This window comes from Plecotus auritus (genome assembly GCF_963455305.1).
Source record: "Plecotus auritus genome assembly, chromosome: 9".
NCBI classification, from domain to species: domain Eukaryota; kingdom Metazoa; phylum Chordata; class Mammalia; order Chiroptera; family Vespertilionidae; genus Plecotus; species Plecotus auritus.
In genome coordinates this window covers 150239740-150262112 of record NC_137783.1, presented here as the reverse complement: position 1 = coordinate 150262112, position 22373 = coordinate 150239740, and the positions used below count along the sequence as shown (strand labels likewise).

Sequence of the window (22373 nt, the reverse complement as noted above, 5' to 3'; positions counted from 1 at the left end):
ACTAAAAACCACTGAATTGTATAATTTACAAGGGTAAATTTTATGGTATGTGAATTACATATCTCAATAGAGCCATTATTTAAAAAATAATAAAATGTTACTGCTGGATTATGAAGATCTAACCATTCCAAGTATCAGCATGTACCCTCCTGCCAAGCCAGGGAAGGGGTGCCATTATCACCCCATCTCACAGATGAGAGGCTAAGATTTGACCAGGCACAGCCAGAGCTAAAGACAGGATTTGAACACAAATCCTTCTGACTCCAAGACTCTCTGGGCTCTAATAAAACATAAAAACAACAACAAACCAAAAAAGAAAACCAACAAGACGCCGGCTCCTTGCCCCACAGTAGAGCATTAAGGACCCACCATTAGAACAGCTGCTCTGGGCCAGCCAGGGTGGAAGGTGCTCCACAGTGTCAGTCCATCAAAGGAACTGTCACTGCCACTTAGAGATGAGGAACAGAGGTCCAGAGGGGAATGGCTGGCTGCACAGTTGACGTCTCGAACTTGGACTCAAGCCTCCATCTGCACTATTAGGCCTGAGTGCACTTGCCACTCAAAGTTGTCTCCTGACCTCTGTGACCCTAACAACTTCCCTGCCTTCAGCCCTTCTGCACTGGGGCACAAAGCCTCATCTTGGTTGATGTCAGGAGTTCCTCCCAGGCAGTGAGCCCTTGAGACCCCTGGGCCCCTGGCCCAGCCCTCACTGGGTGCCAGCCAGGAGCTGCAGGATGAGTGCAAGTGAGTGAGTGGGGAAGTTCATTCATCCATCCATTCATTCAACAAATGTTCACTGTGTGGCCACCATTGGCCAGGCTCTGTGTTAGGTACCAGGGACACAGCACCAATCAAAAAAGACTAAAATCTCCTGGCATCATGGGGCTCACAATCAATGGAGGGAAGAAGTGGATCAATGAGGAAGGTCACCCAGCTCCACACCCCCAGTCTCTCCTCCGCCAAGTTTCCACCACCACAGATTTTATGACACCCCCTTTTATGCCCACACTGGGACCTCTAGCTCTGAGGCTGACACATGGGGCCTTAGTCATAGGTCACACACAATCCAAGACTAGCCTGGGGCATATGACTGGGGTCTACAGCCACGCAGCCAGGTGCCCCTCTGTGGATGGGCTGTCTACTGAATTTTATTTTATTTTTTAAATATATTTTATTGATATTTCACAGAGAGGAAGGGAGAGGGATAGAGAGCTAGAAACATCGATGAGAGAGAAACATCGATCAGCTGCCTCCTGCACACCTCCCACTGAGGATGTGCCCGCAACCAAGGTACATGCCCTTGACCTGAATCGAACCCGGGACCCTTCAGTCCGCAAGCCGACGCTCTATCCACTGAGCCAAACCGGTTTCGGCTGTCTACTGAATTTTAATAAAGACAGCATGGCTCTTTTCCCCAAACAGAGTGGTCCTTTGGCTGATTGCCTGGGGTGGGAGTGAGGGTGGTGCAGCAACATGGGGCAGGTTCCTAACGAATGAAAAAATGAGGTAGGCACACAAATAAAGGAATCCCAGGACCAGAGCCCCGCCCCCTCTCTCCTATCATTATAAATCCCTAGAAACCAGTTCTCTCCCCCATCTCTGGTCCTGGGCACTGGTTTCTATTCTGGGGGCCTGGTTTCCTGCCTGGAGGCTCATAGGGGAGAGCCCCAGCCTAAGGAACCCTTTGAACGGAGGCAGCAGTGACAGGTGTCAACACCCCTCCCCAGCACCTGACTTCACAGGCCTTGGCCTTGCTCTGAGATGCCAACCCTCCTATCTTTCTGCTCCCACGTCCCCACTCAGATTGTGACAGGAATGAGGAACGAAATGAGGCAGGAGCTGCTACTTGCCGTCCCTGGATATGCTCCTGCCACTTGCACTTTCCTGTTTAAAACCCATGAGAAACATGATAAATTGTTCAGTCAACAACACCCACCAAGCCTGCTCCGTGCCGAGCCACATCCTGAGCACTGTGGACACGGGCGCCTCAGACACCTCTGGTGTGGTTGGAAGGAGATGCAAGTGGGCTCAGGCACGGCAGGGGCTCAAGGGGCTGGAGGTTACATCAGAGGATGAGAGCAGGGAAGGCTTCTTGGAGGTGACCCTTGAGCTGACTAAGCTTTGTAGGATGAGCAAGAGTGTTTTCCCAGGGGTCACTGACCACCCTCTCTCCACACACCCAGTTGTCAGGGCCTGTGGCTCCCATAGTCCCCTGGGCTTACCCTTCACAGTACTGATGGCTTTATGTCACTGCCCTCTTAGGACCTGTCTCCTTAAGGACAGATCTAAGAATAGCCCAAAACAGGGTGGGCTGAGAGCCTCTGTTGAATAAGGAAAAAGGGTGCCCTAGCTGGTTTGGCTCAGTGGATAGAACATTGCCTTTTTTGCCAAAACTGGTTTGGCTCAGTGGATAGAGCATCAGCCTGTGGACTGAAAGGTCCCAGGTTTGATTCTGGTCAAGGGCATGTACCTTGGTTGTGGGCACATCCCCAGTAGGGGGTGTGCAAGAGGCAGCTGATCGATGTTTCTCTCTCATCGATGTTTCTAACTCTCTATCCCTCTTCCTTCCTCTCTGTAAAAAATCAATAAAAAATATTTTTAAAAAAAAGAACATTGCCCTTTGGACTGAAGGGTCCTGGGTTCGATTCTGATGAAGGGCATATGCCTAGGTTGTGGGCTCAGTCCCCAGTAGGGAGCATGCGGAGGCAGCTGATCAATGATTCCCTCTCATTGTTGATGTTTCTCTCTCTCTCTCTTCCTCTCTAAAATCAATAAAAATATATTTTAAAAAATTAAAAAAGAAAAAAAAGGGGGGGCGAGTAGACAGGCCTTGCAGAGATAAAAGTCCGAATGCCTCTTGCTTGAGGGGTCCGCCCCCCCTCGCAGCCCAGTTTCCCCCTAGTGGTTTCTCTAGCTCCGCCCCCTCAGTCCCTCCAGCTTGGTCTTACAGTTTCCTGTCCCCAGCACTCTGGTCTACAGCAACATGGCACTAACTGTCCATCTCTCCTGCCTCCTGGTCCTGTTGGTGGCAGGTCTAGCCCAAGGCATCAAGGACTCCCTCAGAGTCCAGGTAAGTGCCCGCAACCTGCTCCCCAAACCCTTCCTTCTGCAAGCCCCATGCGTGGGGCTCACCCCTTCAGAAACCACTGACTTGTTCCCATTTCTCTGAGGGAGCCACGGAGGCCGGAGAGGTGATGGATAGGTCACCCAGGGAGACAGAACAGACTAACTGGCTGATCCCCTAGCTCAGTCCCAGCAAGGACTCCTCATCCAACCCCCTCCCCCACCACCCTTGGTTCCTTCCAGAACCCAGGTCCGGGGCCGCTGGAGCTGAAAGAGGTCTTCACTCTGTTCCAGATCCAGTATAACCGAAGTTACTCAAACCCAGCAGGTATCATGGGACCCCTTTGTCTCTGGTCCAACCCCACTGCTCCCATTTAATCAATGATGAAATCAGGCTCAGGGTGGGCAACGGGCTTGGCTAAAGCCACTCAGCGGGACAGCAGCAGGGCTTGAGGTGAACTCCGATTCCTGAAAGCACAAGTCATTCCTGCGCATTGAACACGGTCATTCTTTGCTGAGTCTGGAGGGAGGTGGTGGCTGTTGGGGGTCGGCCCAGAGGATCCTTCGGCTCCACAGCCACTTTCTCGGGCCTCCTGGCAGCGAGCAGGAAACCACCCTCTAGTCACGAGCTCATTCAGCAAACACCTAAAGATACCCATTTTGTCCTCAAGTTGGGACTCCCTCTCCACCGAGTTGCTGGTTCTGTTCCTGCCCTCTCTCTGGGTCTCATCTCCCTGAGGGGGATAATCTGTGGGTGCCTTTCAGCCTGTCATGGACCTGTACCCCATCCTCCCCCACCCCTGCCATGTTCCAGCCCCAGGCCTGTGGTCAGAAGTGTGAAGGTGCTGACCTGGTGGCAGGAAGCCCGTCCCCAACCACCCACCTTTCCCTGAATCACTCTGCCTTCAGACCCTTTACTTGGCTCCCCGCCCCCCGCGGTGGGCAGAGATGCCCCCTTCCTGTCTCCTGGGAAAACCCACCCTAGTGGGCTGGGAGCCACTTCCTTGGCCCAGATTATCTGCAGCGGGGCTGGCAGGGGCCACAGGAAAGGAGCCAGTGCTCATCTGGGTGAGGGTGGGTGGGAGGACACCCAGCAGGTGGCCACTTCCTGCCCCCACGGGCTTGGGAGCCAGCCTAGAAGACCATCTGTCTTTTGGGCCAGAGCATGCTCGCCGCTTGGGTATCTTTGCCCGAAACCTGGCCCAGGCCCAGCAGCTGCAGGAGGACGACTTGGGCACAGCAGAGTTTGGGGTGACTGCATTCAGTGACCTTACAGGTACTGGGACACCTCCTGGCTCCTAGGTGGTGGGTGGGGAAGCAGAGCTTGTCCAGGGATACTGGCAGATGGACAGGCTGGACCTTTGGCATTCATTTCCCAGAGAGGGACCCTGAGGACCAGAGGCCTGGGTGCTTGTCCCCAATCACCGAGGGCAGGGACAGGGATTCCGGAGGCCTGTGTCCCAGCTCAGCTCAAGGCTGAGAAAGCAGGTGCAGGGGAATGCACTGCAGCAAGGAACTGGGCCTCTCTCTGTGCCTCAGCATCCTTGCCTTTGTGTCTCCCAGGGTATTATGGGGACTCAAATGGCCAAGGATGTGGATGGCTGGAGTGGGCGAAGCAGAATATGGGGAGGAGGGGTCAATATTATGATCTTGGTGGTCCCATCTGCCCCCAGAGGAGGAGTTTGACCAGCTGTATGGGAATCAGAGGGCAGCTGGAAGGGCCCCGAATGTGGACAGAAAGGTAGGATCTGATGAGTGGGAGGAGTCAGTGCCCCCCACCTGTGACTGGCGGAAGGCGCCCGGTGTCATCTCATCTGTCAAGAACCAGGTATCTGCCTCACCCAGCCTGGCACAGTCCAGCCCCAGTGGTGGGAGGGAGGGGGGGGGGCCAAGGCCCAGATCCCTTACCAGCCCCCACTCCTTTCCCCACTAGAAAACCTGCTCATGCTGCTGGGCCATGGCGGCCGCGGGCAACATCGAAGCCCAGTGGGGCATTAAAAACAGCCAGCCTGTGGAAGTCTCTGTGCAGGGTACGGCTGGAAGAGGGGCATGAGTGCCCGTGGGGGCTTGGGGCCTGGGGCTTAGTCACCCACATTGTCCCTTCTTGCACCAGAACTACTCGACTGTGGCCGCTGTGGGGATGGCTGCAGGGGCGGCTTCATCTGGGACGCGTTCATAACTGTCCTCAACAACAGTGAGTGCCGGCCTCTCTGGGGGGCTGAGGGGTGGGGATGTTCTGGGGCTGAGTCTCCTGGCCTTGCTTACTTCCAGGTGGCCTGGCTAGCGAAAAGGACTACCCATTCCAGGGGGCGGTCAGAACCAAGTGCCAGGCTAAGAAGCACAAAAAGGTGGCCTGGATCCAAGATTTCATCATGCTGTCGGACAACGAGCAGAGTGCGGGCAGGGTGGAGACCCAGGCGGATGTGGGTGGGGGGAGGAGGGATGACAGGGATAGACAAACCAGGACAGAGGCAGACCGATGGGGCTATAGACAGAGATGGAGGAAGGGGGGTGGGAGGGAGAGAGATGGAGACAACCAGGAGCTGAGAGCAGGGGAAACAGGGCAGGCATGGCCTGATGGCACCTCTACCCCCAGGAATTGCCCAGTACCTGGCCACTGAGGGCCCCATCACTGTGACCATCAACAAGAAGCTATTGCAGGTGGGATAGGGAAGAGAATGGGGGGAAAATATATAGGGGATGTGGCCCCAGACTCAGCCCCTCTGCCCCTGCCCCTGCAGCAATACCAGAAGGGTGTGATCAGGGCCACACCAACCACCTGTGACCCTCAATATGTGGACCATGTTGTCCTGCTGGTGGGTTTTGGTAAGACCAAGTCAGTGGAGGGGAGGCAGGCAAAGGACGTCTCACGCCATTCTCATCGTCGCTCCACCCCATACTGGATCCTGAAGAACTCCTGGGGGGCCGACTGGGGTGAAAAGGTGAGTGTGATATTGGGACAGGACAGGGCAGGCTTCTCCCCGCCTTCTGGCCCTGATGTCCTCTGACTTCCTAGGGTTATTTCCGGCTGCACCGAGGGAGCAATGCCTGTGGTATCACCAAGTACCCGATTACTGCCCGAGTGGGTCAACCAGCTAAGAAGCCGCATCTGGTCTCCTGCCCTCCCTGAATCCTCACAATATCGCTCTCTCCTGCTATGCCTGTTGCTTCCTTGCTGGCCACCCCCCAAAGTCTTCTCCTGTCCTCCCAACCCTCTTGCTATGGGTTGAATAAACAAAGACAAGATTCTGTATTCTCAGTGGACTCAGCTGGGTGGGAAAATGGAGAGGGAGAGCATAGACACCATTCCTGGACACATCCTAGTTCCTGCAGGGCCAGCGTACACACAGGTCCTCATACACCGTGACACTTAGATACATACGCGTACACACCCTCCACACACGGACCCTATGTTTACCCATGCACAGGCTCCTCCAAAGTCATGGCAACTTTATTGTCAGTGTGAGTAGAGTGGTGGGAGGGGCCTTAGTCATGATAGAGGCGCAGGAGGCAGCCACGGAGGGTGCCCATGTAGCGGTCCCAGAGGCCCTGGTGCCTGCAATGATAATGGTAACAGTAATGGCTGAGGTTTAGCACAACCCACCACGTCATGGCCCTGCTCTAAGTGCTCTATGTACCTTCACTCTTTAATCCTCACACTATTCTTATGACCCTCACCATTATCACCCCCAGCTTACATGTGAGGAAACTGAGGCACGGAGAGGTTAAGGGACCTGCCCAAGGTTAAGTCACAGCTTCTTAGAGGTGAAGCCAGGACTCTGGTCCACAAAGACATTCACCCCAGGGCAGCAGAACAGGGAACCCTGAGTCTGCAGGAGGGCCAGGCCCTGGCAGGAGGCTGGCTGGGGCGAGGCCACGCTGAACAGGAGGCCGGGGTGACTCACCGGAAGCCATCCAGGGAGTGGACCGATGCTGAATACTGGTTCAAGAACAGCCGCACATCGTTCAGCGGCCAGTGGTCAGAGCGGCAGGGCTCCACAAACTGGGGACCCAAGGGAACATCTAGCACTGGAACAGCTCAGAGACAGGCCAGGTTGGGGACAAGTGGACAGTGGGCAGGACAGCTCACCTTCTCCACCAGGTCCACAAACAGATCTCTGACGTCCTTATTGTGGGTCAGCTTGGCAGCCACATTCACCAGCCCCCGGGATAGGTTCTGTGGGGCAGGGAGCCTGGGAGTTCTGCCTTCTGCCCCAGAGGCTGGGGGAGGGGCAGGCCCCTCTCCAAATCTATCCACCTCCCTCAATCAACTCCCCAATGTTTAGGAGCTGGCTCCCCCAGCACAGGTGGGCAGAGGGAACAGCAGCGCCACCTGCCGGTCAACCGAGGGCATGAACAGTCACCCGGTGGGACAGTGCACTGGAGGCTGAAGGTGCCCAAGGGACATAGGCTGGCTTGGGCCACAGACCTTGAAGTTGGCTTCCATCTCAGAGAAGACACCGAGCTTTCCCCGGAGGGTGGTGCACACCAGGCTGCAGGAAGACAAGGTCAAGCCTAGAGCTGCCTGGGCCCCCCACTTCAGGCCCCACCCCATGGACATCCCCCCAGAGTCACCTCTTATGCAGATCCAGAAGGTCCTTGTCAGCCACCAGGACTTTGAGCTCCTTCAAGTCCTGGAGAAACTCTTTGTCTAAGTCCACATCCATGTCATCCACCTGGGAGTCTGAGTAAGGCCCATGAAGGGAGTTGGGGAGGGAGGGGCATGACAAAATGCTCTCCTTTGATAACCCAAGCCTTCCTCACCCACATCGCACCCCCGTAAGACAGAAGAGAAAACAGAGTGTCAGGGAGGTGGAAAGCTTTGCTCCAGACCACAGAGTAGTGGGCCCTTTGTCTGCAGACAAGGTGTGTATGGGAACACTGGACTATGAGCAGAGATGGCTGGGGAGGGGCCCCGAAGAAGAAAGGATGCTGGGAACTAGGGGCCTGCAGGAGACAGTGCTGTGGGGTAGCAGGCCCTGAGAGGGTTGGGAGGTGTCTAGGCACCTGGGTCAGTGGGGGCCTCACCGACGGCTCCAAGGGTCCAGTTCTGGATCATGAGCTCAGCACAGAAGGCAAAGTCGCCAAAGCTCAGATACTGCAGTTTTTTCTTCCCTGTCTCAAAGCGGTTGTTGGCAAAAAAGACGATGGCTGCATAGTCTCTGCAGGGAGGACAAAGCAGACCTGTCAGAGCTGGACATTCCTTCTTAGCAAGCAGCTCCCACCTGCACCATCTGCTAGGCATCTGAGCTCTGGCCTCTCTCTGCCCCAACTCCCTGTGTGACATGTTTCAAGTCACCTCTCTCTGGGCCTCCTCATCTGTGAAAAGGTTTCAACCCAGGTCTCCTAAGGCAGTGGTCGGCAAACTCATTAGTCAACAGAGCGGCAAACCGCAGCTCGTGAGTCACATGTGACTCGCGAGCCGCAGTTTGCCGACCACTGTCCTAAGGGATACAGCGGGAGACCACAGGGGTAGCAGTTACCATTTACTGAGCACTTCCCAAGCCCCGGAGCTGTGCCATAGCTTTACAGGTGACACCTCAACAGTCCAATTAATTGGTGAATGGTGGGCTGGGATTTGAACCCAGGCCAGTCTGACCCAATTTACAGAGCAGGAATGAGATAACCATCCCCCCACACAGCCACGAGGTCAAGTGGGTTGGGGGGTGGGGGAGGTGGACCAGACTCTGGGCCCAGGGAAGGACTGTGCAGAATGGGGGAGATAAACGGCTCCTCGCCTGCTCTCTCACCTGGCCAGTCGATCAGAGAGAAGGAAGTGTTGCTGGATGTTATCGACCAGGGAGCCCCGCATTTCCTCCACCACCTTGAAGACTCGCTTAAAGTTGTCGAACTGCAGGGAAGTTGGGAGCAAGGACTGGTCAGAGGTTGCTCACCCAATAAACTGTTTATTGAACACAATCCCTCACCTATCGATCTATTCAGGCAACAGATGCTGATCTGTTATTCCTTCAATAAGTTATCAATTTAAGAAATGTCTATTAGCTTTTGCCATCTTGACTCAGATAAACATTTACTCACTCCTACCACTGAATTCACTACTTTTCAGCACCACGCTCTCCAGTTCTTCTCCAGCTTGTGCTGGAACGGACCCTCCTGGCTAAGGCCCAGAAAGTAAAAAATGCTAAGCTGTATACAGGGAGTTCACAAGAAACGCAGAGAAAAGACACTTAATGTTCCAGAAGAAGAGTGACTTCTCCTTGGCACCACCAGAAAGCGTGTGAAGAAGGTGGCATCTGACTCTGCCTTGGATCGCAAGTAGAAATGGCCAAGAACTGAACCCTCCAGGTAGGAGCAGCACAAGCAAAAGCAAGCTAGACACTGGGGACCTGCAAGCCTAGAGGCGCTGGCAGGGACCAGACCACAGGAGAGTGTGAAGGGCAAGGCCAAAGGGTGCGGCTACTATCCAGAAGGGAGTAGGAACCGATGGAAGTTTATGGGCAGAAGAAAGCTACGGTCAGATCTGGGATTCTGAACGGCCACTCTGGCTGAAGAACAGGGGATTGTTTTGAGATGACAAAAACAGGGGAGAGGAGATTGGGTATGAAGCTGCTGCCACAACCAGAAGTGGAGGAGGAGGTTGGAGTTGGGACAGTGGCCAAAGGGGTGGAGTGAAGGGGCGGACTACAGATGGAATGTTGTGTTGGTGAGGAGGCGGCTGCAGTGCCCACCTGTCTTCGGCAGCTTTTAAGGGAAATGCCAGTTTTGGTGCTGATGTCATCCAGGTCTTTCTTGGTGCCCTTGGACAGCTTCTTGCCCAGGACCTCGCGCACAAAGGCCTCATCAAAGGCATAGTACCTGCGTGGAGGCAGAGGACACTAGTGACTTCCCATAAAGGTGGGTACAAGGGGGGCTGGCAGAGCCTGGGCTTGGCCCCTTCCTCAGGGCCCGGGTGAGTCCCGTCCCTTCCTGGGCCTCAGTTTCAGTCTGCAAAATGGGAATATGGCCAGAGTGGCTGGCATCCCCACCTCTCAATGAGCAGCGCTTGTCGGGAGGGCGGGATTTGGAAGATGAGCTGGTGCAGCAGCTTGGGCGGTGCATGCAGCAGGCGCTCCAGCATGTGGAAAGTTCGATAGTGATCCATGGTGTCACTCTGCAGTACCGCTGCCGTGGCGCCCGTCTGCTCCAGGATTCCTGAGTGCACCCTCAGGGCCACCGCATCGTTCACTGGGGAGCAGGCACGAGCATCAGGCCCCGCCCCGACCGCAAAGCCCCTTCAGGGATTCCAGCTCCGACCTCCAAACATCCCTTACTCCTCAGCCCGCTAAAAGACGTCCAAGTCCAGGCTCCGCCCCTTCACCCATCCAAACAACCGCTCGGCCCGACTGGCTCCCCCAGACGGCCCCTCACAGACCCGAGTAACCATCCAGCCAGAGGCGATACACGTCCTCGTCGATGAGGGTCGTGTTCCCTACGAAGATATCCAGCTCGTTGGTCATGGCGACACCCGGACTCGGGAGCAGCCGCAGCGCCCCAGCAGGAGCGAGTATCGCCCGGGCGGGCGCGCCGCCTATGGGCCACTTCCGGGAGCGCCCGAGATTCCGCTCCCCCGCACCCGGAGCCACAGACGGACCACTTCCGGGACAGAGAGGGTGGGGCAGGAGCTGCGAGGGAAGAGGCGGAAGCGGTGGAGCAGCCCCACCTCTCCGCAGGAGGGGGAGTCCCGGGCTCCCCGGTCCGCACCGCTACCCCTACCCCTACCCCGGCCCGGCCAGTCTCCCCGACCTTGGAATCCTTCCCCGTCACGTCCTCTGTCCCTCCACCCCGCTTTCTCTGCTCTTAAAATCCTTATTGGCCTGTATCCTAAGTGTGGGAGTTTAGGGCTCAATCCTAATTATTTTTTTTCTGTGAATAAAGACTTCCAAAGCCTTTTGCTGGGAGCCCTTCAGTTCTTCCTGCGGCTAAGCATCTCTCCTGGGAGCGTACACTTGCTCCCAGGTTTGTGCTTGTTTGTTTAATTTATTGATTTTAGAGAAAGAAACATGGATGCGTTGTTCCACTTATTTATGCACTCATTGGTTGCGTCCTGTATGTGCTCTGATCAGAGATCCAAAGGCAGCCTTGGTGTTTTAGGACAATGCTCTAACCAACTGAGCTACGGGCCGGGGCTACACCCCCCGCCTGGCCACTAATTAATGACCTCTCTTGCTCTGCAGCTCAGAGCTCTGCCTGAAGGCCACACCAGGAGGGCAGCCTACCTATGAGTCTTTCAAACTCTCTCCCCACAGCCGCCGCCCCAGCTAGATAGACTTATCAGTCTCCCCAGTCAGTTTATCTCCTGTGTTCCTATTTGTGACAGCCCCAACATCCACTATCTCAGAAACCTGGGCTTTCTCTCAGACTCCTCTCCACATTCAGTTTGCTGATTTGCCTCCTAAATATTTCTATTATCTTTTTTGTTCTCTCCATCCTCACTGGCACTGCCCCAGTCCAGTCCTTCTGCAAAATTCTCCTTGCCCATTGACACAGTGTTCTTACTAATCTCCCTGCCTACATCCCCTCCCCATCATCCATCTCACACAGAGCAGCCTGAACAATCATTTTTAAAATAGATATTTTAAAATGTTACTCCCCTGATTAAAATCCTTACTGGCCTGAGAAAATGTGCCAGCCTAGTAGTGAAAGCCCTTAAGAATCTGGCTTCCGCCCTAACCGGTTTGGCTCAGTGGATGGAGCCTCAGCCTGCGGACTGAAGGGTCCCAGGTTCCATTCCTGTCTAAGGGCATGTACCTTGGTTGTGGGCACATCCCCACTAGGGCGTGTGCAGGAGGCAGCTGAATCGATGTTTCTCTCTCATTGATGTTACTAACTCTCTATCCCTCTCCATTCCTCTCTGTAAAAAATCAATAAAATATATATATATTTTTTAAAAAGAATCTGGGCCCTGACCGGTTTGGCTCAGTGGATGGAGCGTCGGTCTGTGGACTGAAGGGTCCCGGGTTCGATTCCGGTCGAGGGCATGTAGCTTGGTTGCGGGCACATCCCCAGTGGGGGGTGCGCAGGAGGCAGCTGATCGATGTTTCTCTCTCATCGATGTTTCTAACTCTCTGTCCCTCTCCTTTCCTCTCTGTAAAAAATCAATAAAATATATTTAAAAAAATAAATATAAAAAAGAATCTGGCTTCCCACCACCTTTGTTTCCTCCCTGCCTCCCTTTCTTACCACTTTCTCCACGCACCTGCCTTTCAAAAAGAAATCAAGCTACTCTTACTGTTCCTAAAGCAGCTAGGACTAGGCCCTTGCAGGCCCCAGCATCGTTCACCATGTTATTTCCTCTCTCATTGCTTGACAAAGCCCTATGCATTTTTCGGGGACCTTGGGATATCATCTCTTTCGGGAAACCTTTTCCGGGGTGGGAGGCGTCCCTCAGACTATATCCCTCCTCCATTTGCTTCTTGTTTAACACAACTTGTCTCCCCTGCCAGATTAAGACTTCTTTAAAGACAGGATAAGACTCTTGATCAAGTTTATTCTGCATGGGTTTTACACACAATAAAGGCTTATTGAACAAAAGAATCCCTTGTATGTGTACCCCACCCCCTCTCCCCCGCACCCCACCCCTGGGAAGGATGGAAAGGAGATCGTCCCGGCTCTGTCGGGTGCTGGGGGGCGGGGGGCGGGAGAGTTCCTTCTTGGTTCTCAGAAGGAGCCCAGAGGCCTAGGCTCGAACCTGAGGCAGTTTGGAACTGGGAGGCACGAAGCACCTAGTTTCGGGTTGACAGGAGCGGGTGCGGGGACCCAGTGTCCCCGACGGTCAGGGACTCCTTGGTCGGTAGTGGGCGGGCCGGGAATGGGGCTCTCCGAGCTCAGGCCCCGCCCCGCTCCAGGGAGACGTCTTCGGATTGGCTGTTTTTCCTTAACGTCAGAAGATCCCGCCCCGGCGCGCGCCCTGCCGCGTGCCCACCCCCGTGCGGCGGCTGCAGCCTACGCTAGCCTGCCACAGCCCGCTGCCGGCGAAGCCGGATCCTAAGCCCCAGTCGCGCCGGGCTCGACGTGGGGCACCTGGACCGCGGCGGCGGGCAGGCGATGCTCCAGAGACCTGAGCAGCCATGGAGGCCGAGGCAGGCGGCCTGGAGGAGCTGACCGACGAGGAGATGGCGGCTCTGGGCAAGGAGGAGCTGGTGCGGCGCCTGCGGCGGGAGGAGGCGGCGCGCTTGGCGGCTCTGGTGCAGCGCAGCCGCCTCATGCAGGAGGTGAATCGACAGCTGCAGGGTCACCTAGGCGAGATCCGCGAGCTCAAGCAGCTCAACCGGCGCCTACAGGCCGAGAACCGCGAGCTGCGCGACCTCTGCTGCTTTCTGGACTCGGAGCGCCAGCGCGGGCGGCGCGCCGCGCGCCAGTGGCAGCTCTTCGGGACCCAAGCATCCCGGGCTGTGCGCGAGGACCTGGGCGGTTGTTGGCAGAAGCTGGCCGAGCTTGAGGGCCGCCAGGAAGAGCTACTGCGGGAGAATCTAGCGCTTAAAGAGCTCTGCCTGGCGCTGGGCGAGGAGTGGGGCCCCCGCGGCGGCCCTGGTGGCGCGGGTGGCTCAGGCGCTGGTCCGACACCGGAGCTCGCCTTGCCCCCCTGCGGACCCCGGGACCTGGGCGATGGAAGCTCCAGCACCGGCAGCGTGGGCAGCCCTGATCAGTTGCCCCTGGCTTGCTCCCCAGATGACTGAGGGCATAGCTTCCTCTGCGCCGACGCCCGCTCGGATGGCTCCCCAAGAGCCTGGATTGCGATGGACCTCGGAACCTGGAAGCCGCCCCGGCTGCACACGAAGGGCTGCTGGCATGGACTTAGACATCCTGGCACTGAGGAGCGCCCTTCGCTCTTGCTAGATGGGCAACAGGGGGACTGGAGGCTGGAGCGGAGGGACTTGCAGGGGGCTGGGTGGGGGCTAATAAACTGGGACGGAAGCAGAGTCCATGGCAGCGTCTGTTTGGGACTCGCCGGGGTTAGGACAAGGACGGGGACGTTGAGACAGGGTATGGTTCCTATCCGGAGGGGCTGCAGAACTAAGGTGTCTGATATCCCCTCATTACCTCAAGTCAGGAGCGGTGTGAGACCGTGGAAAGCCGCTGGCTACAACCCCCCACCCCCTACACCTCCGCCGGCAGGCTCCGGGACCAGCCGTGATCCGGCCCCTGAAGTGGCTCCAGTTCCCTTCCCGGCTCCTTCCTGTCCAAGACAATGGGGCAGGAAGCAGGTGTTGGGGGCCTAGAACCCACTCAGCCGCCTCCTCTCTGGCTGGAAGGGCATAACAGCGCCCTCCTGTGGTACACCCAGGAGCAAGGTGGGTCTCCACCCAGAGGAGGATGGTAATCCTCTTGGCTTGCATCCCACAGCACTCTTTTTCTCAATCCTGGAGATGAGGCAGAGCAGATGTAGCTTCATTTGTCAGATAAGACACAATGGAGGTCCAGAAATATCAAATAATTTGTCCAAGGTCATGCATTGAGTCTGTGGAGCTGAAACCTGAGCCAAAGGTTTTGAGGATCCAAATGTTTTCCCTTTAGCCTCTGAATCCAACGAAACCAGGCCAGAGCGTCAAGCCTTTTATTCCATTTTGGCAGGTTTGTATAAAAATACTCTCTTTAGGAAAATAAATAGCAGCTGCCCTTGCAGTGGAGGCTTAGATTCCCTGGAGCTAAAGTCTTCTCAGAGCCAGGGGCTGCAGCTCAGCTCATCACAGAAGTCTCTAGCACTCTCTTGAACTGTGCCATTTCTGGAGGGGGCGGCAGAATGCCCTGGTTCAATCACCTGGTGCTGCTGGCAGTGGGGCTGGGTGAGTTAGTGTTCTAGGCTGGTATCATATCACCTTCTGTCTGGGGTGAGGTTGGGTGGATCACAGGAAGAGGATAATGAAGACTTAGGGAAGGCCTGGAGGGGGTTAGGGCTCCAGAAAACCTCTAGAGTTTTATCAAGTCCTTTGGGGCTGCCAGGAGTTCTCTTGCACAAATGGGAAATAGTGTGTCTCTGATTTAATGCAAATTGTGCTAGAGAGGCGAGCTCTAGAGAAACTGAGCAGCTTTGGTAGCCCCAAGCTGGCTCTGCCAGGAAGCAAAATAGGCTCAGTCTCATCTGGAGGGATGGAGAACCTGCTTGGGTTGAGCATGGGATATAGCCCAGGCCAGCTGGACCAATGGATGGGGAGATATTGGCCAGGGAGGATAACCAGAGTGCCTCATAAGGCCAAGAGGGTGGGGGAGCCTAGGGGATCAGAGGATGGGTCCCCACTGCTGCTGCTGCTCTTGCGATGGGCTGAGGCACAGGGCTCAGGAGTACTGGGATAGGTGAAAACCAGACTGGGTGTGAAAGGAGTCAGAGAGGGTGTGGTCATGAGCGTGGGGGTGTGCAATGCTTCGGGTTCAAGGACAGGCCCTGGGGAAAGGGAGATACAAGGCACAGGGCGGGAAGGAGCTGGTGGGCTGCTGGTACCGCCTGGGCCACCAGTGTCGCTCTCCTTGGCTCCTTCCGGGATTTTGCAGATGGGGCGGTGGGCTTCGAGCACCAGCTCCAGCCGCTCCTTCTGCTTCTGCAGCTCCTCAATCTCTCGCTGCAGTCCTGATTTCTCGTCCTCCAGTTTGTCGGTCTCCTGTAGGGAGAAGGTCAGGAGGGGAGTCAGGAAGATGAGGGCCGAATACCGCGTCGCCTTCCGTGGTGGTGAATAGGCAATTGGAGGTAGGGTGAGGAGTCCTCCGCAAGTCTGGACTACAATTCCCATGAGCCCTTGGGAGAAAAATGTGCCAGACTCCAATCAGGTCCCGGGGGGCATCTTAGGAGACTGTCTGCCTGAGCTTCAGCTCGGCTGGGCAGTGCCCAGTACTTTTTCCTGGTCCTTTTCTCCGAAGGCCTGTCTCTCCAGCGCCCTCTGGGGCCCTACGGGCTCACAGGAGGCGAGGCCCTCCGAAGGTTTGGTGGGCCGTAGCCTGGGCGCCCTCCGCACCGGCCGATGCTCACCGCCTGCAGGAAATCGGTCAGTTCCTTCCTCCGGTTCCTGCACTTTGCCGCGGCCAGCTTGTTCCGCTCGCGCCTCACCCGACGGCGCTCCTCCTCCTCTGGGCTGATCTGAGGAACAGAGGAAGCAGTGAGGTGGATCCTGGGCCATTGGCTGTCTGGCAATCGCCTAGTGCGGTGGCCCAGGGGTAGGATCCTAGTGGAGGGCATGGCAGCGCGGGGGCGCCCTTCTCCTGCACTTTAAGGACCACCGCGCCTAGCCCGGTTCCTGGAACTCATGATTTAGTAAACTTGCAATAGTTAAAATTTCCCCCTTGCACCCAGCTTTTGCCTCCTACGATTACCTTCTCAGAATGCCCTTCCACAAATCTTAATCCTCTTCATGTCCCAGGATTCAACTAAGATGCCTCTGTCTCGCCCTGGCCGGTTTGGCTCTGTGGATAGAGCATCGCCCGCGGATTGAAGGGTCCCGGGTTTGATTTCCGTCAAGGGCATGTGCCTGCGTTGCAGGCTCCATACCCAGCCCTGGCGTGGGAATGTGCAGGAGGCAACCAATGGATGTGTCTCTCACACAGATGTTTCTGTCTCTCCACCTCCCTTCCACTCTCTAAAAATCAATGGAAAAATATCCTCGGTTGAGAATTAACGAACAAAATAAAAGATGCTCTGCCTCCAAGAAGCTGCCTCTCATTTCCCAGCCAGAAGTGGCCTTTGCTCCTTAGAGCTGGTGGGAACCGGCCACTCTTTTTTGAAGGACCCCTATTTTTTTCAATCTCTTGATAACCAAGTCTCCTTTCTCCATAGGCTGTAAGCACTAGGAGGCGCCAATGAATGCTGCTAAGCAGTTATTATTTTATTATTATTATTTTTTTTTATATTTTATTGATTTTTTACAGAGAGGAAGGAAGAGGGATAGAGAGTTAGAAACATCAATGAGAGAGAAACATGAGAGAAACATCGATCAGCTGCCTCCTGCACACCCCCCACTGGGGATGTGCCCGCAACCAAGTTACGTGCCCTTGACCAGAATCGAACCTGGGACCTTTCAGTCCGCAGGCTGATGCTCTATCCACTGAGCCAAACCGGTTTTGGCACTTATTTTTTTGTAAATATATTTTTATTGATTTCAGAGAGGAAGGGAGAGGGAGAGAGAGATAGAAACATCAATGATGAGCCGAAACCGGTTTGGCTCAGTAGATAGAGCATCAGCCTGTGGACTGAAAGGTCCCGGGTTCGATTCCGGTCAAGGGCATGTACCTTGGTTGCGGGCACATCCCCAGTAGGGGGTGTGCAGGAGGCGGCTGATCGATGTTTCTCTCTCATCGATGTTTCTAACTCTCTATCCCTCTCCCTTCCTCTCTGTAAAAAATCAATAAAATATATTTTAAAAAAAGAAACATCAATGATGATTGAGAATCATTGATTGGCTGCCTCCTGCACTCCCCTCACTGAGGATCAAGACCGCAATCTGGGCATGTGCCCTTGACCAGAATCAAACCCAGGACCCTTCAGTCCGCAGGCCGACGCTCTATCCACTGAGCCAAACCAGTTAGGGCTTGCTAAGCAGTTATTTATTGGGAATCTACTGTGTGCCAGCAAAGTGCTTTTCTTAGATTCTTAACACAACTTTCCATGTAAGGAACTGAAGCCCAGGGAAGATGAATAACTTGTTTATGCCCCTAGAGCAGAAATTAAAATCCACTCTATTCTATGTTGAATGAGAGGCCAGCTGATGAAAAGCATCCCACTTATAACTCACAGCCCCAGTCTAAGAGTACCCAGGATCAAATCACCCTCAGGACAGGGCTGACGGAAGAAAGTCCAGAAGCCTGCCTCTGGGGCTCACACCAGTGTTCTAGGTGCTCTCAAAGGGCCAGCCATTCCGTTTCTGGGAAAGCCTCCCCTAGCCCATAGCACATCTTTCCCAGGATCCCAAGCTCCCTCCCCATCCTCTACCCTGCCCCGCAGAGCAGTCTGTCTAATGTGCAAACCTCACCCACTACAGTTCCTTATACTAAAATGCTCTAGGGCAGTGGTCAGCAAACTCATTAGTCAACAGAGCCAAATATCAACAGTACAATGATTGAAATTTCTTTTGAGAGCCAAATTTTTTAAATTTAAACTTCTTCTAACACCGCTTATTCAACATAGACTCGCCCAGGCCGTGGTATTTTGTGGAAGAGCCACACTCAAGGGGCCAAAGAGCGGCATGTGGCTCACGAGCCGCAGTTTGCCGACCATGGCTCTAGGGAAAGGAAAGAGGCACCACTCCCTTAAAGACTCTCTATCTCTTTATCATTTTTTTCTATCTCTTTATTTTGATAAGGACTTTATTAGTGTGTGAGTAGGAACCCTGATTGGGGAAGCAAAAATTCCCAGCTCACTCTTCTTCAAACCTTCTCTTAGATCTGGGTGAGACAGTGTGGCTTGGTGGTTAGGATCTAACTTTAGAATTGGACAGACCTGTCTCATTACTCACTGCTGGTGTGATCTTGGGCAAGTGACTTTATCTTTCTGTGCCTTCATTTCCTTGGCTGTAATACGGGGAAAACCAGAGTATGTTCGCCAGAGGGTTTTAGGGAGGTTTTAAATGAGATAGGGAAACTGAGATTCAGAGAGTAGCTAAAGAGAACTGTCTCCTGTTCTCTCCCCAGCTATATAGACATAGACAGCATAAGCCCACCCTCTCCACACATGTCAGCAGGTGAATACCCTTTACTGTCCATGTGCCTTCCCACATACACCTTACAAGTTCCCCCTCCACCTCCATTCTTGCTCCTGCCATCCCCTCTACCTGGAATGTCCTTTCCTTCAACTATATCTATGCAAATCCTACCCATTTTTCTAGACTAATATGCCTCCACCTCCAGGAAGCATTCCCTGATCCAAAAGTGACCTCTTTGCCCTCTGGGTCTTCCTAGAGGCTCCTCTCAATAGTTACTATTGACTATAAGTCCACCTTGGCCAATAGTCACTAGTGGTGCTACCTTCTCCCCGCTTCTAAACCTGTGGTCTCCTTTTGGGCAAGAGCTATCCTCCGCACCTCAGCACCCCTGTGGGAATCAGACCAGTGCAAAGCCTCTGCTTACCTGTTCAGAGGGCCGGCGACGCACCCCTGGAGGTGGCCCCAGGGCCCGGATGACTCCTGGCCGGGGCTGTGGGTAGCTGTACTGAGGATAGGCCAGAGGTCTGGGGTAGCTGCCGGGTCCCAGGAAGTGAGGCTGAACCATCCACTGCAGCTCCTGGCTGCCACTCACAGCATTGATGCTTGGCACCAGGTGGAACTTCTGAGGGACAAGAAAAGGAAGGCCAGGGGTGAGGTCTGTGTGAACTGGGGGCTTCCAGTGGACAAAAGCCACACTGCTATCCACCGTCAGTTAAAGAGACTGCTCCTGAGCTGTGTGACTTTGGGCAGGTCACATAGCCTCTCTGAACTTCCGTTTCCCCATCAGAGCTAATACTCACAAAGTGTGAATTCCAGGCACTGTCCCAACCACTTTACAAATACTGACTCATATAATTTGCACAACAGTATCTTCTTTTTCAGACAGGAAAACAGTTGTTCTCAGACACACAGCCAGTAAGTGGGAGGTAGGATTTGGGCCATGGCAGCTAGACTCTTTCCCACTCCTGCGTCCCATTTGCACCAAGAGGATAAGTATAGCTCCTCACTCCGAGGGTAGCTGTGAGACTCAGGTGAGAGAATGTGTGTGGCAGAGCCCGGTGAAGGCTGTGGACGTCAAGAGCCACTGCTCTCAGTTCAGGCTGTCCAGTTATTATCATTATTACAATTATAATTTTTAGGTAGAGGAAGGGCCTTGGAGCTTGGGAGTGAGGAAGCTGATGGTAATGGCCTGGGGAGGTTGGGGAGGGGAGGGAAAGAGAAAGGTGTGGCACGCTCCCAGGAGGGAGAGCGCCCAGGCTGTGCAGTTCTAATCTTAGCTTGGCCGCTTACTGGCTGTGACTCTGGGCAAGGTGAAGATTATGTCATTTCATTGATGCTAAGAAGTACCCTTTAGTAGCTTTGAATTCAGTTTAATTGGTGACTTTTAAAAAAAGTGGTGCCCTGGATGGTTTGCTTAATGGTTAGGGCATCAGCCTGCAGACCAAAGGGTCTCCGTTCGATTCCAGACAAAGGCATGTACCTGGGTTGCGGGTTCCCCAGCCCTGGTAGGGGCACCCCTGTGTGGGAGCCAACCAATCGATGTGTCTCTCTCACATCGATGTTTCTCCCTCCCTCCTCCTTCCCTTCTACTCTCTGCAGAAATCAATGGAAAAAATATCCTCGGGTGAGAATTTTTTTAAAAAAAATTGGGAGGTGGAGGCGGGTTAGAAGAGGTCAATGGGGGGAGGGGGAATATGTAATACTTTCAACAGTAAAGATTTTAAAAATAAAAAGAAATTAGCGGCTGGGTTTTTAAATCATTGGGGTCTTAGATTCTGTGAAATGCGGTAAATGAGTGAAACTGCCCAGCACGATGCCTCGCTGTACTGATGCGCTCCAGGAATTTCCTGCCACTATTCTCTTACAGCCAGAAACGTGAGGGATGGGTTGAGATGGGGTTCAGTGTTCGGGAAAACTGGGTTCAAGCTCTGGGGCTGGGCTCTGGGTGTGGGCGCCCAGTCCTCCGGGAAGAGCAGGCTCAAGCCCAGGCAAGTCCATACAGTGGTGTCCCTGGCCCAGCTCTGGGGGCCCAGGGGACCAGTGACCCCAGTTCCGGGATCCAGGGAGCGCTGGCGGCATCTCCCGCTCTCTCTCGAGGTTGCCGGGGCCCCGGACGCTCTGGGCCAGGAAGGGAGGGGCGCCCCGGGTGAGTCAGCCACGGTGACTCGGCCGCCGTGACTCGGCGGAACGGACGCCGCTCCTTCCCTCCCCTAGCGACACGTGCTCGCAGCCCCTCGACAGGAAATAGGCACCTGCAGCCTCCTGGGTCCCCCCAGACGCCAGCGGGCGCCGTTCGGGGCCGATCGTCGGGGGTGCGGGAGTTGCCCGCTGCATGACCCCGCGCACGTTCTGGCACCTCCCGGTCTCCATTGGCCCCAACCTGTAAAGGAAGGGGTCGCAAACCGGTCTCCAGGAGCCCACCAGGCTCCACTGCGCCAAGAAGGGGACAGGGACTTGGAGACGGGTTAGAGCGGGACAGACAAACGGACAGACACACAGACGACACAGACGGTGCCGAGGATTCCCGGTCTGTAGGGCAATGCGGATGGGTCCCTCCTCCCTCCTGTGTGGAGGCGTCTGGGTCGCAGCCGGGACTCCGGAGCCCACCCCGGGAACGTAGTCCCAGGCGAATCAGACCCGTCTGGGCTGGGACTAACGCAGGTGCCCGGCCCCCTTCGAACGCAGATGGGACAAGCCATGAGCGGCGACAGGAAGAAATAAACAAGGTAAGGACAGGAGGAAAGAAGACGGAGGGACAGACAGACAGCAGGCAGCGAGGGAAAAGGGGATGAGGGAGAGGGAGAGAGAGAGGAAAGAGAGAGGACGTTGTCAGAATTGTGTTATGCCCCCCGCGCGCGTTTCCCTGGGTTGTGGGGAAACCTGCCCTGGGCGGCGGAGAGTGGGGACCCGCCAAATGCGGTCCCTGCTCCGGCTCCTGCTCCCGCTCCCGGCCCCAGTCCCGGCGGGCGCGCGCCGAGCGGACCGCAGCGTCCCGGGCGCTGTCCTCCCGGGACCCCGGCGTCGGCTCCCGCTCACCTGCTGGCCAGTCGCGGGGGGCTGCGCCGGGCCACCGTACGCACCGCTGGGCCCGGAGCTCGGCCCGGGCTCCCCGAAGTCTCGGAACATGCCCTGGGCTGGCTGCTCCGTGGGGTCAGCGTCGGCAGCTCGGGTTCTGAGTCACCCGCTCTTCGCCGAGTCTTTTCTTTTTATGAATGAAAAGTTCTGGGGCTGAACCACTTCAACTAGGGGGTGGGGCGTTGCGCTGCGGCGCGGGTCACCTCGGGGCTCCGCCTCTCCCGAAGCGCCACCTTTTGCCTGTCCGCCCCGACTGCCTGCCAAGGTCCCGTTGCCGCCTTTTGTGGGGTTCGTGGGAGAAGGAGAGGACTTGGCGTCCCCCAGCCGGGGCGGCGGGCCCGCCCTCTGACGTAGCAGCCCATACATGGTGCAATTTCCTCGCGGCGCCCGCCCAGGTGGAGCCGAGGATTCCCTTCCGCGGGATTAGCACCTGCGGCCCCGCCCCGCCTGGTGAGGCCGCGCCCCACTCCCTGGCCTGCGCGCCCCCCCGCCCCCCCCCCCCCCCGGCCCTCTCACCGCCAGGTCCCGCTTCGGTTTCTATATTTGTAAAATGGGACGAAATGCTCATATAGCTACGCTACTGCGCGTGGGAGCTGGAATAAAGAATGTCAAGGG

The 22373-nt window shown here is 55.5% G+C and overlaps 4 protein-coding genes across 5 annotated transcripts; 2 read left to right on the top strand and 2 right to left on the bottom strand.

Moving 5' to 3' along the window:
* Positions 1 to 2971: 2971 nt before the first annotated feature.
* Positions 2972 to 6325, top strand: CTSW (cathepsin W). The gene is made up of 10 exons (XM_080640894.1): positions 2972 to 3070; positions 3307 to 3391; positions 4226 to 4339; positions 4737 to 4891; positions 4997 to 5093; positions 5177 to 5257; positions 5335 to 5457; positions 5660 to 5724; positions 5805 to 6005; positions 6080 to 6325. Exons 1-10 carry the CDS (start codon positions 2984 to 2986, stop codon positions 6191 to 6193), a joined length of 1122 nt encoding a protein of 373 aa, XP_080497020.1. The 5' UTR covers positions 2972 to 2983; the 3' UTR covers positions 6194 to 6325.
* Positions 6326 to 6498: 173 nt separating this feature from the next.
* On the bottom strand, positions 6499 to 10660 carry FIBP (FGF1 intracellular binding protein). 2 transcript variants are annotated; one of them, XM_080688459.1, is made up of 10 exons: positions 10436 to 10660; positions 10050 to 10248; positions 9753 to 9879; positions 8814 to 8914; positions 8092 to 8225; positions 7639 to 7747; positions 7493 to 7556; positions 7154 to 7240; positions 6969 to 7066; positions 6499 to 6619 (listed from the first exon to the last, which is right to left on the bottom strand). In XM_080688459.1, the coding sequence occupies exons 1-10, from the start codon at positions 10518 to 10520 to the stop codon at positions 6550 to 6552; spliced, it is 1074 nt and encodes a 357-aa protein (XP_080544585.1). In that variant the 5' UTR covers positions 10521 to 10660; the 3' UTR covers positions 6499 to 6549. The 2 variants fall into 2 exon arrangements, with proteins under 2 accessions (XP_080544585.1, XP_080544584.1); XM_080688458.1 differs by having other exon boundaries at positions 8071 to 8225; positions 10436 to 10606.
* Positions 10661 to 12537: 1877 nt separating this feature from the next.
* CCDC85B (coiled-coil domain containing 85B) lies at positions 12538 to 14676 on the top strand. The gene has a single exon (XM_080640146.1). It carries the CDS (start codon positions 13131 to 13133, stop codon positions 13737 to 13739), a length of 609 nt encoding a protein of 202 aa, XP_080496272.1. The 5' UTR covers positions 12538 to 13130; the 3' UTR covers positions 13740 to 14676.
* FOSL1 (FOS like 1, AP-1 transcription factor subunit) lies at positions 14602 to 21897 on the bottom strand. Its single transcript, XM_080640145.1, has 4 exons — positions 21720 to 21897; positions 19108 to 19305; positions 16022 to 16129; positions 14602 to 15656 (listed from the first exon to the last, which is right to left on the bottom strand). Exons 1-4 carry the CDS (start codon positions 21807 to 21809, stop codon positions 15246 to 15248), a joined length of 807 nt encoding a protein of 268 aa, XP_080496271.1. The 5' UTR covers positions 21810 to 21897; the 3' UTR covers positions 14602 to 15245.
* Between the last annotated feature and the right edge of the window lie 476 nt (positions 21898 to 22373).

Coding starts and splice junctions, on each gene's coding strand:
- CTSW (XM_080640894.1), top strand. CDS start 2,984: ATGGCACTAACTGTCCATCTCTCCTGCCTCCTGGTCCTGTTGGTGGCA. Junction 3,392..4,225: donor AAGTTACTCAAACCCAGCAG/GTATCATGGGAC, acceptor CTTTTGGGCCAG/AGCATGCTCGCCGCTTGGGT. Junction 5,458..5,659: donor GCTGTCGGACAACGAGCAGA/GTGCGGGCAGGG, acceptor CTCTACCCCCAG/GAATTGCCCAGTACCTGGCC.
- FIBP (XM_080688458.1), bottom strand. CDS start 10,520: ATGACCAACGAGCTGGATATCTTCGTAGGGAACACGACCCTCATCGAC. Junction 7,748..8,070: donor TGAGGCCCCCACTGACCCAG/GTGCCTAGACAC, acceptor GGCCTTACTCAG/ACTCCCAGGTGGATGACATG. Junction 7,557..7,638: donor CTTCTGGATCTGCATAAGAG/GTGACTCTGGGG, acceptor GTCTTCCTGCAG/CCTGGTGTGCACCACCCTCC.
- CCDC85B (XM_080640146.1), top strand. CDS start 13,131: ATGGAGGCCGAGGCAGGCGGCCTGGAGGAGCTGACCGACGAGGAGATG.
- FOSL1 (XM_080640145.1), bottom strand. CDS start 21,809: ATGTTCCGAGACTTCGGGGAGCCCGGGCCGAGCTCCGGGCCCAGCGGT. Junction 16,130..19,107: donor GTCGCCGGCCCTCTGAACAG/GTAAGCAGAGGC, acceptor TCTGTTCCTCAG/ATCAGCCCAGAGGAGGAGGA. Junction 15,657..16,021: donor TGACCGATTTCCTGCAGGCG/GTGAGCATCGGC, acceptor TTCTCCCTACAG/GAGACCGACAAACTGGAGGA.